The sequence below is a fragment of the Giraffa tippelskirchi genome, chromosome 4 (assembly GCF_054371585.1).
Source record: "Giraffa tippelskirchi isolate mGirTip1 chromosome 4, T2T-mGirTip1v1.2.pri, whole genome shotgun sequence".
NCBI classification, from domain to species: Eukaryota; Metazoa; Chordata; class Mammalia; order Artiodactyla; family Giraffidae; genus Giraffa; species Giraffa tippelskirchi.
In genome coordinates, this window is record NC_137278.1 from 167,081,923 (window position 1) to 167,096,004 (window position 14,082).

The 14,082-nt window shown below is 44.9% G+C and overlaps 1 protein-coding gene across 35 annotated transcripts in view; it reads left to right on the top strand.

The window, feature by feature from the left end:
* The window catches only part of POLR3B (RNA polymerase III subunit B), a 111,604-nt gene extending 107,211 nt beyond the window's left edge, over positions 1–4,393 (top strand). For all 35 annotated transcript variants that reach the window (XR_014082315.1, XR_014082317.1, XR_014082320.1 and 32 more), the window contains one exon: positions 3,647–4,393. Coding sequence is in view for 26 of the 35 variants with exons in the window: in XM_081591273.1 (XP_081447399.1) it covers positions 3,647–3,776 (130 nt within the window). In the remaining 9 variants the exon portion in view is untranslated. The remainder of the gene's footprint in view (positions 1–3,646) is intronic.
* The last annotated feature ends 9,689 nt before the right edge of the window (positions 4,394–14,082 follow it).

Sequence of the window (14,082 nt, forward strand, 5' to 3'; positions counted from 1 at the left end):
TGTATTTCTCACATATATGGAGGCAGGGAAATTCAAGATCAAGGTTTCAGCAGATGTGCTGTCTGGAGAAGGCCTACCTCCTGGTTCGTAGACAGCCATCCTCTGGCACAAGGATCTCAAAATAATTTATTTTGAAAAGATGGTGCAGAGGAATCATTTTATTAAGAACAGGGATCATGAGACTTCAGAGAGTTTCCTCTTCTTCTCCATCCTCCCCACATTCCCTCCTGTGCCTCCCACCCAAAGAAGAAAGAGTATGTGTATGACAGGGAAGAGAGAGCAAAAAAGAACGGAAGCAGTAGATGAGCTTCATTCACATACTTTGAAAACCTTCCCCTGTCTTCTGCTAAATACTCGGGGAAACTCATGTAAGCTGTGATTGATCTCCTCGTTCTTCTGTTAAATTCTCATCTCCTTTCCTGCTTCGATTCTGTCTCATTTAGAGATCATTTCATGGCAGTGCCTGATTTTGAAGCTCATGTGTTCAATGTGTATTGTATTTGAAATCCCTTGAAAGAGGACTAACTCAGGTTATACAGTTTAAGGGTCTTTACTGTAATTAAACAGACCTGGATATGCCGTAGGTCTGATTTTGACTGGCCTGCTTATACCCTTGTTGCCCACAGAAAAAAATAAAATCCTCATCCACTCTGGGAGTCTGGCACCCTCCTCACGCTGCTTCCTAGCAGAGGGGCCTAATGATGCTGTCATTTTCCCGTCCTTACCTGATCAGGCGCGCTGGGTTGTGTGGGAGGGAGCACAGGGCATTTGTTGGAGGAAGTCGCTCTTTAATGAACAGCACAATGGAGGCTGAGTAATTAGAGCAGTTCAGAACCTTGAAACTGGCCTTTTGTAAGTGATTTGCACATTAGTAAGGCATTGCTATGGGGATGTTTACAGCAAGACTGTTGTTCTGCAGAAGACATGGAGGGCGTAAGTCACAAAAGAGAGGAAAACTGCCGAGAAAAGAAAATCCCTATTCAGATAATTAGCTCGAAGAGGATATCTTACTGGACAGTCATTCCTCATGTGAAGCCACAGCCTCCTCCTTCCGCTGCCTTCACCTTAAAAAATCAGTATCTTTTCTTGTTGTTTGGGTCAAGTCTCTTCCTTTGGAACTCTTTCAGAAATAGGGTAAAACATTATATATTGTTATTTATGTGTATTTTATCTGTATATATGTGCATGTTTTATCTGTATATATTTATGCATGTATATATGTGCATTGGAACATCTTAAATGATGAGAAATATTTAATAATAGAGAAGATTAGTGGACTTTCTGGATTATGAATCAGCACATATGGAAACTTTAAACAGATGAGCTTGGGTTGAAGTCGCAGGGTAATGTACTGGATTGAAGTCACAGGATAATGTACTGGTCAGGAGAATCAGCAAGACATTCCCCCAGTTAAATCCATTTCTCCAGTTTAATTAAAGCATGAACGTGATTCCTGAATAAATTAGATCAACCCAGGCACACTTAAAAACATAATTCATAAACTGTAATGCATTAATGAGGTCTTTAGGTAATCTTTTAGGAAAAAGTCACCCATAATGTTCCTATTATTAGTGCTGATGGAATCAGATCTCCACAGTGCTTGTTAAGGTCTCTGCAGGTCCCCTAGTGGGGACCCAGGCATGGGTCCATCGTGGCTTTTCCTTTTTCCGTCCACTTCTCCTTGGAAAGTTCAGATCTGCATAGGCACCCACCATTTTGTTCAGATTCTCAGCCTTAATGCTTTGCTTTTCTAAAGTTAATAAAGCTTTATTTTACTGATGACAAAAATGACTGCTGAATATTTTTATAATATTCAGTTATAAAATATATATATATATGGAAAAAATACAAATTGTCACGTTTGTGACAGTACAAATTCCTGCCACCCACAGATGACCACTGTTAACATTTTAGTGACCCTTTGGGGACATTTCTGTTTACCAGTGGTTCTGTGGTTTAGTTGCTAAGTCGTGTCTGACTCATGGACTGTAGCCCACCAGGCTTCTCTGTCCATGGGATTCTCTAGGCAAGAATACTGGAGTGGGTTGCCATTTCCTTCTCCAAATAGTTCTGTACCCTTTTTTATTTTAAATCATGAACCCCTTTGAGATTTTGATAATAGCATAAAAATAAAATTATATACACCAGAAAATCTGGTTATGGATGATTTTGGAAGCTTCATACATTTACTGAAACCTGTCTGAGAACCCCCCATGTAATCACGCCGTTGAGTAAATTGCTTTTCACTCCGCATTGTGTCCTGGACACCTTTACATTTCACTAATCTGGGTTTCTGGCTGCACAGGGTTCTTCTGCATAAATGTCCTGTAATCACAGAACCAGTAATTTATTGGACATGTGAGTTCTAGCTTTATGTCGTTATAACCAGTTTGACCATGAACATTCTTGTGCCACTTTTGTGGTTACTCAGTGAAATGACATTTACCTCCACATGTTTAACACACGTTGTCTTACTGCTCTGGTCTGCCGATCACTAAGGAATCTCCCTCCAGCCCCCCGTCAGCACTGACTCTTCTAAGCCATGGTTGCTGTCCCTCCTACATTCATTTTGCACCCTGTTACCTGGGAGGATCCAGTTTTCTACCTGTTAAGTTTCAGGATATGTACTGGAAATCTATTGTCCCAGGGACCCCAGACCCTTGAGGTATAGGGTGAGGTCCTATTTTGGTCTGAAACCTAAGAGAATAATTCACTTTCTCCCCTGGGATCCTTCTTCCGTTGTAGCCATTGATTAGGATCTAGGTTCAGTTCACTGGCTTTTCCTGAAGGAAGAGAAAAGAAAACTAATTGAAAGAGCAGGCACATTGGCTCAGAGCGGGTGCTGTTGTGAGGATAGAATGGGAATACATGAACACACACAGGAATCAGTGCATTGTAAGCACAGTGGCCTCCAGGACTAAGGGAAATATCTATGCTTGAAGAGCACTGGAAAATAAGTAGCATTTGACTGGACACCACGTTCCTATATGAAAGTCTTCTCTTGCCCATCACACTTCAAGCATTTCAGTGACAGAAAGCAAATTGAGCATCTTGTCTAGAATTGTATAGAGCAGTAGTAGCTTTTCAACTGCAGGGATAGGGACTAAATTGTTTTGAAATTCTTTCAACAACAAAGACTAAATCTGAGTAACTTTCAGATGGTTCAGATTTCTGGGCCTCATTCAAAACAAGTATATAGGCAGATATTTTGCATTTTAAAGAAAAAGGTCTAAAAGTGTGGGTGCACCTGATTAAAAGTACGTGCTTTTAAAACTGGGGGAGTGGTATTTGGCTTGTTTTTTTCTTTCCCTGCCTTGGATGCTTCTTTTTATTCCGGGGGTGCATACATACATATTTGGAGAAGGAAATGGCAACCCACTCCAGTATACTTGCCCAGAGAATTTCATGGATAGAGGAGCCTGGCGGGCTACAGTCCACGGGGTTGCAGAGAGTCGGACACCACTGAGTGACTCACACTTTCACTTCCATACATACATATTTGATAGTGTGAATGAACACTGAGGACTAGGAAACAAGCGAATTCAGTAGGATGGTCACGGATTGGTGCAGAGCGCATCTTCCCTTCCTTCGCGCTGCCTCCGCCCCTGAGTTGCTGTCCCTCTAACGCAGCTGACTTGGGTTTCAGGTGCCACTTTTGCAAGTCGTCCTGCCACGTGTCCTCCCTGCGAATCCCGTATGCCTGCAAGCTGCTCTTCCAGGAACTGCAGTCCATGAACATCATCCCCAGACTGAAACTGTCCAAATACAACGAGTAAGGATGGACCAGATGGTTATTTAAAGAGAACGGTCGATACGTCCAATACAGTGGAAAGCGGAAGAGATGAGGACCACCTCTACTCTGGGGAATTCAAACATCCTTTGAATTGTTCTCTCTCTCAAAAAAACACTAACCACATAATTGATGGAGAGGCTTTTTATACATTGGGAGACTTGGCTGAACAACCTCCATCAACGAGCCTCATGCCACGGGAGAGGTGCCAACGATATGGACTCTAGTGAAGTCTCTTGTCCATATATCAAATGTGATTCACAAGTAGATGTGAACTAAAAGATAAACTTTTATTTATGTCCTGGTATCTTGAAATTTACTCATTAGAAAAACCTTCCTCCTTAAGAAAATAATGTTTAGGGTTAAATAAAGCTCAAGATTCTCAGGAAACAGGAAGAATCCGTTTGAGTTGGTTGAGGCTGTTTTGTCCGGGAGGCTCTTCTGAACTGTGTCTGTAGGGAAGACAACAGCAAGAAGCTGAGAGGATAAACGGGGTCTTTCTTATCTGGTGCAGTGAGGGGATAAGTTTTCCCAACAATTGAATCTTGTCTTTATACACCCAACTTTTTAATTCTATTAATAAATGTCTTCCTACCCTCTTAAGTTTACCGAGGATGTCACCTTTTCTTAAGGACTAACTGCTACTCTTCTGAACCGCCATGATCATATGCAGTAACATTTGTTGAGTATCTGAAAATAATTCCATGGATGCTTTGTTAAGTTTTCCATCCTTTCCATTCCTGCCAGGATGTTTAGCTGTTCATTTGGTTTTTAATCGGACGGCACTCTTCATCCATTCATTCTATAACCGGTTGTTCTTAATTGCTCTGCCCTGAAGCCAGATAAATATTTGTGTTAGGGATTGTTTGTAAGTCAGAAAAGCTTTGAGTAATGGTCTAAGGCCGGGTCCCCAGCATGTCACATTCAGCCTGTGCCACAGACTATTAATAGGTGTTCTAGAATCAAGGTCCAGTGTCAAATAAGGTTGAGAAACAGGGTGTATCCACATTAAACTACCACGGACTTGTTCAGAGGCTTTACCAAGCTACTGTGTGCTGAGACTCTCTGGAAGAGGGAGCCAGGCTAGTCACTGACATGGGAAGCCAACCTCAACAGTCTCACTCAGGTCCTGGAGATTTCTCAGGATGAACTGCAGGGGAGCAGACCTTCTCCAGCCATCTCCACGTGTCTCGGTTCCCTTCAAGGACTGGGTAGGATTTACAAAGACAGAGGGGTTTGAATGCCCAGACCTCTTGCTTCCACCGGTGGTTCCTTCTTTGTGTCTGGCTTTGTTGTTCTCAAAAGAGTGTTGGTGCCTGAAGATAACTTTACTAGATTGAATGTGTATGTCCTGCATTTCGTGAGCCATTTAAGGAGCTTTGTACGGTAACTTTGACTATTTCCTGTTACATGACAACTCCACTATCAACTCTGCTAAAGATGCCGTAGCCCTGCCCCATGAGGCACGCCATGACAGTGACCCCTGGGAGGAGCTGCCAGGATGCAGGGTGCTGGCGTGGGGGCTCCATCACATCCTCAGTGTGAGACCCTGTACTGAGGATAGAAGGGGCAGGACATGACTGCTGCCCCAAGGGGCTCAGAGCCCAGTTGGGGAGACCAGATGCCACTAGTTCATGGGACACTGCCCTTCAACCAGTGCTGAGGGTTAGCTGTGCTCTGAAGTTTCTGAAACAGCCCAAGAAGCTGAAGCTGCAAGTGGCTGACTCACCTAGCCCCCCACCATTGATGGGGCACAGTAGGGGCCTGGAGTCCAGAGTTCCTGATTTGGAGGGCTCACTTTGGGTTTCATCCATGATTCTTATTTTTTCTTTTTTTTTAATTTTTTTTTATTGTGGTGAAATTCACATAAAACGTGCTATTTTAACCAATAACTGTACAGTTCAGCGGCACTAAGTACATTCACATTCAGTCACTAAACGTGACAGTTTTGTTTTTTTTTTAGTTCAGGTGCCACTGAGTATTTGAATTCTTAAACTTCTTTTTTCAAAAACAATTCAGTCAGTTCTGAAGGGAGTTGGCTAGGAAGTTCCCAATTCTCCAAGTTAACAAAGATCTAGAAAGTGTGGGTTCCAAACTGAGATCTCCTTAGAGCAAAAAATTGTGTCAGTTTGGTAATTTCAAAAGCCAGCAGATTGACTGAATAATATTTTGATGAAAAGAACCCAGAATTAATATCGATATTAGCTACACTACAGCTTTATTTGTAAGTTCCTTATTTTAAAAAACGACCAGTTAGATTTCCATTTCCAGGAATGATAGAATAACCTTTTGCAGGCCACCCTCAAAGTGCCTTTTTCCCTCCAGGCTTTGCCAGGCTAGAATTGGCTCAAGGATGAAAGGCTAAATAGCCAGGCCAAAGCCACTGCAAGACAGCACCCCTTTCCCGAGCTTTGGTGAGTCCAAGGGCTGGGGAGACAAAACTGTGGGCTCGGTGTGGCCAAGAAGACAGGCCTAGAAAGGCCAAGATCCCAAATAGAAAGCAAGCTCCCTGAGGCGAACCCAGCTTCCCCACCACATTTCCCCTCGTAGTAGTCTGCTCTGGATGCTGCAGTCGGATGCCACAGACTGGGCGGTTACACAATAGACATTTATTTTCTCACGATTCTGGAGATTCAGAGTCCAGGATCAAGGTGCTGACAGGTTTGGTCTCTGGTGCAGACTCTTGTTTCTTCCTGGCTGCAGACAGCCACCTCTCACTGTGTCCTCACATGGCCGTTCTTCTGTGTGTGTGAGGAGAATGAGTGAGCTCTGGGTCTCCTCCTCTGTTTCAAAGAACACCTGTGACGTCATTTAACGTTAGGCCCTGTCTGCAAATAAAGCCACATTGGGAGTTGGGGCTTCAACACAGAAATTTTGGAGAGACACAGTTCAGACCATCATACCCGTCAAGGCATTTGCCAGCTCATAACAGCACTGGCTGGCCTGCTCGCAGTGCCTTTTAAAGCTGAACGTGCTCAGCAGTCCCGTTCCTGGGTGTGTGTGCCCAGCAGAAATGTGTGTGTATGTCTTATCAGTAGGCAGGAGCAGAAATGTTTCTAATAACACTGTTGTAATAGCCCCAACTTATAAATAACCCCTGCCTATTAACAGTGTGATATAGAAGGAAATTACAGCCCACTCCAGTATGCTTGCCTGGGAAATCCAATGGACAGAGGAGCCTGGAGGGCTACAGCCCATGGGGTCAAAAAGTCAGACATGACTGAGCAACAACTACTACTACTAGTAATGATGAAACAGATCTGTTATAGGATGTTTGCAAGTGGAACACTATATAGTGATGAAAAGCCTCACACAGATCACAGATAATATCGCAACTGTAATAGTGGGTTAAAAAAAAAAAGCTAAATACAAAAGAATACATACTATATTGATTCCATTTAAATTCAGAAACAAGCAAAACTAATCTATGATCTAAGAAATCTTGATAACAGTTCCTGTGCAGAGTGGGTGGCTGGTGACTATGTAGTACAAGAAGGGGCTTCTAGGGTGCTGGCTGTACTTTTTTTTTTTTTTTACCTAAGTTGGTTATATGGGTGTTTATGAAAATACACTGAGCTACATACACAGGATTTTTCATTCTTCTGGATATACATTATACTTCAACAAGTTAAGTTTTTAAAAAGAACACAGATTCTAAACCTGTGGTTCAGCCTCTTCATCTAATGGCTTTGTCACCCCAACTATCATATGTTATCTTTGCTTTAGTTTATCCATTTTCAAAATGGGGAAAAGTAACAAAACTGACGCCCAGAGCCAGTTTTAAAGGTTAAATGAGATAATATGTCTAAATGACTCAGTGCGGTGCCTGGCGCGTAGTGAGTGCTCACAAGCACTTGTTACTGTTTTCAGTGACAGAGTGTTCAGACTCCTCACACTGCTTCCAGGACTGGCCTCATCAGGAAAGGGTCAGGAAAAGTAAGCCCCTGGTTTCCTTTGGAAGAAAGAGTATGGGAACCAGGGCCAAGGGCAGAGACTGGAGGGTTCTACCAAAGCTGTTTGTGAAAGCTGCCCTGGTTCACGGTGATGAGGGGGAAGGAGGGTGGAGGGATTAGAGAACACACTTCCCTGGAACAACCATTTTATCGCTGACATCAAAGTGAGGCCTGTCGTCGGTGCGGGAGTCCCGGAATCGTTTCTCGAAGCCCACAGAACCAGATCTCAAAACACTTCCATGTGCGGAGAGTCTAGCCGGGGGGGGGAGGGGCTTGATTGGGTGCTATATATTAGGATAGTTTTCAGCTGCTTCAGAGTGTTTGGGGCCAACACCTTCATTTGCGGTAATGAGTCACATGAGAGTGAGCACAGGAGGGCTGGTGGCTGAGCCCATCCGCAGCTCGGCCGGCTGAGGAATAGAGAAGCCAGGTTCCCAGAGACCTGTAAGTAATTCCTTTGTGAGACGGATGTTCAGAAAAATGACTGTGAAAGTAGCACCTCCTTACTATCCATATTTACTCCATATGTGTCTTGAAAACAGTTTATTTCATTTGCTGACTAAAAGTTAGATTTTTACTACATCAGCCCCATGGGGCCAAGGTTGGTGGGAAATTACTGTCAAGCCTTTAAAGAGGCCATTTCAAACGGGGGGAAAAAAATCAGCGGTGGCAATCCAGAAGTATATATACTCTTTGTTATCGAAGCCAAGCTACCAATTTGGATTTCAGACATGGGCTCCAGAAGCAATTAAGAGATTTGCTTCAGCAAATCAAATTTATTGTGATCAGGCTATCATGGCAGACATTCTCAGGACAACCTGAAACTCACATTCTTTACTCAGGTCTAAAATCTCAGACCAAAGTCCAAGGACTTAAAGTGTTTTTCAAGTCCGGGTAATAGATCTCATTCCATACATAATACATTTTAGGTCTGGTAACTCCCAATCATCCATGTTAATGAAGGCAAGGAGTAGTGTGAATAAATTAAAACAGATGATGGATCCAAAATCTTTTGTATGAGATGCTGGGGTGACATTTACATTAACATTTTTCATACAGTTTGAGTGGAGGTTAGGTAAATTTACTGTGTGTTAAATAGGAACTCCTATGAATACTGTCTTTGAAGGCACTGGAATAATAATAATAATACCATTTATGGTTAAGTAATGATAACTTGCTGTTTGGAGTGGGACAGGTAGCCTGACTCTTAAGTGTGGTCCCTGGACCAGTAGAGGCATCAATGTCACCTGGGAATTGTTAGGAATTTGGGTAGAACACAGAGGTCTGTGGGTCCCAGGTGGGGCTAGTGACAAAGAACCTGCTTGCTGATACAGGAGATGTAAGAGACACAAGTTCGATCCCTGGGTCAGGGAGATGCCCTGAAGAAGGGCATGGCAATCCACTCCGGTATTCTTGCCTGGAGAATCCCATGGACAGAGGAGCCTGGCGGGCTACGGTCCATGGGGTTGCAAGGAGTCAGACACGACTGAAACGACAGCACACATGCACAACGGTCCATGGATTGATGAACAAGCCCTCTAGGTGGTTCCAGTGCAGTCTAAACATTGAGGCCCACTATTGTAAGCTGCGTGAAGAGCTTTGGATTTCATCCTCTCTTAGAACCAGCCTTTGGATTTTTAGGGGTGCCAAAGAAGGCACACATTGAAAACTAGACCCCTACTCTCTCTCCTGTGGTGTGACTTCCCCTTAAGAAGCAGATTGGCTGGGCCACTCCTCCCACAGGGCTCCAGCCCTACCTTCCCACCCTCCTGCGCCCCACCCCCACCCCCTGCCGGTGGAGAGGAAATTGCTCATTAAAGGCCAGATTTATGCAGGAAAAAAACTCCTCTCCAGCGACCTTGGATACTGCTGTCACTTGTGCTGACCGGTTTCTGACTCTCCAGCCCTAAGGTTCCCCTTTCTCCTCCTGCAGCTTCTTTCCACTCAGTCCAGATCTGCCTGCCAGCCCCACAGACATACCCCACGTCGAAGGTGGCTGTTTTCTCTCCAGAATACTCCAGTTTCTGTCTCTATCCCTGCTGGGCATTTCAGTGTACTGTCCAGGTCCTCCCGGGGTACCACAGTGTCACCTCTCCCAAAGCAAAGCTCAAAGTCAGCAGAGATGTGCTGGGTGCCCCACAGCTTCTGTGGGCCCCGCAGGGCTAGTTGGGAGCTGTGATTTTCCTATTCTTTCCAGGTGCTAAGCCTGTAGGCATGGGTGAGAGAGCCCCAGAGCCACTAACCTTGGAGCTGCTGCCTGAACAGGCATCGGCAGTGGTGTTACCAACAAGGAAGGAAAGAGCAAGCAGAGCACGCTGCCTGGCCTTCCTGCACTGTGCGTGTGAGCACAACAGAGGCGATGCCCTACCCTGCGCTTCTCATCTGTTCCGTAGAGCAACCCACCTGCCTGCCTGCCTCCTCCACCCGACCCGGGCTTGTGCAGGAGTGAGGATAGTGCCTACTCCACAGGTTTGGGGTGAGATGAGTTAATTCAGGTGAACAGCGCCTGAAAGTGAAAGGGTTAGTCGCTCAGTCTTGTCCTACTACTATTTGCGACCCCATGGACTGTAGCCCGCCAGGCTTCTCTGTCCATGGAATTCTCCAGGTAAGAATACTGGAGTGGGTAACCATTCCCTTCTCCTGGAGATCTTCCTGACCTAAGGATCAAACCCAGATCTCCTGCATCGTGGGCAGATTCTTTACCTCCTGAGCCACCAAGTCCCTCCTGCCCTCCTGGTAAACACTCAACAGAGGTTAGCTTTCCTCTCCCCATATGTGTAAACATCAAACTAGATCAGTTTCTCAGCCTCTGCACTACTGACATTTTGGGCCAAATAATTTTTTGTGTGTGGAGGGGGTGCTGACCTGTGCACTGTAGGGCATTGAGCAGCACCTCTGGCTTCTACCCACTAGATGCCAGTAGCTTCCCCCTAGTCTTGATGATCAAGAATGTCTCCAGACGGTGCAGACGACGAAAGCAGTTTACATTACAAAGCAGACGAGAACAGTTTCAGACTGCCGTTGTATGGATTGGCCCTCAGACAGGCAGCTCATATGCTCTGGATGATGGAGTGACTATACTAACAAATGTTAACCCAAACCACAAAGCCCTTGTCTTGTCTTCAATGTACCCGTCGTAAATGACACCAGATAAAACACGTCAATCATGTTGGTCATTAAATTAATTGTTTCATTCCTATTGTAAAATGTGCTGTTATATATCTGATGGTAATGTTACAGATACCAAAAAAATAAGATCAGTTATAATCTACATTTCTATTCACATCTGCCCACAGCCCGACGTTTTAGATTTCGCCTATTTTTTGTTTTTGTCAAAGATGTGTGCTGATTCTCATCTTTTACCCAAGCAAACCTCAGCTTTGCATCTGCCTGCCATGTGGCAGGGGCTCTTTAGCCCTCCATCTACCCCAAAGCCAAAGACTGCCCTTCCTTTGAATAGTCCTGTGGGAGTGAACGGGGGTCGTAGCCATCCCAGCAAGCCAGAGTCCCGCGTGCACTGTAAGGTGACAGCCCTGGGGCGAGCGCTCTGGAATCTCAGCAGCAGCAGCTGTCTCTCTGAGTTCCTGGAAATTTTTCTGAGTTCCTAGAAATTTTCTTTCATTGTTACTCTGGGTCTTGCACATCCCACATAGGTCTCCAATCTTTCAGAAACTGAACTATATCAACATCAGGCCAGAAAATGAAACACGAGGCTCTTTGTGATCCGTTACCTGCTCTCCCTACAGGAAGAGTTACTCTAATTACCTTCCTCAGTGTCAGATGTTACAAAAATCTAGGAGTGAATATTTGCAGAGACTGAGACAGGCATGGTTCTGATAGCACAGATGTTGTAAGACCTTTTTCTTTCCAATAAAATCAAGGATGCAAGTACCACTCATGTACTTCTTTTCTGTGTCTGCATCCCTTTGGCAGCTCTCTGATTAATCATGGCAGTACACCCTGCTAAACCTGAATTCGGCCTCAGACCTATGGAGCTCAGACCGCCAGCCCTCACCAGCTGGGAGGCCAGGACCATAGTTGGGAGCTAGGATGCTGCAGTCACACTGCTTGCCTTCAAATCCTGGTTCACCACCTACTAGCTGAATGATCTTGGGCAAATTATTTTGCCTCAATTTCCTCATCTGCAAAATGAGGTGAAAGTGAAAGTGGCTCAATGGTGTCCGACTCTTTGCGATCCCATGGACTATACAGTCCTTGGAATTCTCCAGGCCAGAATACTGGAGCGGGTAGCCTTTCCCTTCTCCAGAGGATCTTCCCAACCAGGGATCAAATCCAGGTCTCCCACATTATAGGCAGATTCTTTACCAGATTCTTTACCAGCTGAGCCACAAGGGAAGCCCAAGAATACTGGAGCGGGTAGCCTATCCCTTCTCCAGTGGATCTTCCTGACCCAGGAATCAAACCAAGGTCTCCTGCATTGCAGGTGGATTCTTTACCAACTGTGCTATCAGTGAGGTAAGAATATTCAATTTATGTGACCCACATAAATGAGTGCTCAATAAATATCAGCTTTCTTTATAATTGATTGGAAGTGGGCTTCCGTATGGAACCTATTTGCCTTTCCTGTATAATAACATCTCTCCTCTTTCTGAATCAAGTCCAGTTCAGCTGTGTGATTTGTTACCTGCATGTGGCAGCCTATAATACTGATAAAGCAAGGGTTTGATCTTGGTTGGAGCTGTAAGTTTAAATTGCCCCTCACTTCTATTCAGACACTCCCAAATGTGTGCCTTGGTTACAGTGGAGACTGAGTCAGAGGGTGTGGTAGACTGAAAATAAAGCCGTTTCCACTCTTGGGAAGCAAACAGCTTCAAGTATTTTAACTCTAGCCCTAACACTGGCTTAGGAGCGCCATCTTTGCATGTGAAAGAAATTCAGGACATGCCCATAATGTTGCTGGTCTTCCCGTCCAGCATCCTGACACCCTCAGTTACTAGGTTTTATACATTTATATTCATATATATGTATTCATTTTCAGCCATGTGCATTGAACTCCACATTAATGTCCCCCACGCAAGAATCTGATGACCTGTGTAAGAAAGAATTTGTGTCTGAAAGAATCTTTGGCTTATGTGCAAAGGAAAAAGTCTACCCTAGAAAAATGCAGGCCTTACACATTTAACAGACCCTCGTGTCCACAGAAACAGTCAGTGGCAATTAGGCGGCTGCCCAAAGATCAGAGGCAGGAGCCCGCACATGAAATAGAGGCGGCGTGCGGAGATCGCCGCCTTCTATCTCTGAGTTATGGGCGGCCCAGGCTGCTTCCCCCTGGGCCCAATCTACTCTGAGCTTTTCCTGCTGTGGACAGAGGCCCCAGAGACTTTTACGCACCCCAGTTTTCTTGCAGCTCGCTGATCCCCTTTCACATGAATGAAAACCGCCTTTGATTTTGAAGTCTCACGTCTGTTTTGTGTAACACTTAACTGATGTGCCAGAATCACTCTATACCTTAAAGGGGGTCTCGCATTGGGTTGTTAAAATCAGTCCTTCTGTGAAGAGTCACTTTGCTCACTTAAAGGATAACTGCCCTGCCTCTCTTAATGATGCTCATCTCGTTAAACCTGGATTAGGGAAAAGAGGGGCAAGCAGACCAGCGGCTGGAACACGGCCAGAGCCTATCAATAGGTTGGTCCAGCCACCAGAGAGGCTTCAGAGAGATATTATCTGCTGATCAGCTGATCTGGAGCCCTCTCTGTCTTTCAGTCCTGCTCCTCTTTGGGAACCCTGCTTCAGAGCATTACTTGCAGTTAGAATCCTGGGAAGGCAATGGAGACCTTGAGCCAGTGGATCTATTCATTTGTTCAGATGACATAATGGGCTGTTTCACTGTCTGTGGAATTCCCCATCCTTGGAGAGGTCCAAGAAGTTAAACCATCAGTTCATTCAACCAACATTCTCTGTTTCTTCTAAGTGGAAGGCTTTCTCCTAAGTCCTGGGAATATAGTCATGAGTTAGATTCTCAAACTGGGAGGGAAGACAGAGAAGATACAGGCTTCCCCAGTGGCTCAGGGGTAAAGAATCTGCCTGTAATACAGGAGCCACAGGAGACACAGGTTTGATCCCTAGGTCAGGAAGATCCCTTGGAGGAGGGCTTGGCAATTCACTCCAGTATTCTTGCCTGGAGAGGAGCCTGGCAGGCTACAGTCCATAAAGTTGCAAAGAGTCAGACACGACTGAAGTGACTTAGCACACACTCATGCACAGAGAAGCTATAACACAAGGAGGAGGGAGGCTGCCCTTTACATACATAACTTTGGCAAATTCAACTACATGCTCAGCATTGGGAAAGAGAGGGAAGGGTAGTATTGAAACAAAGCA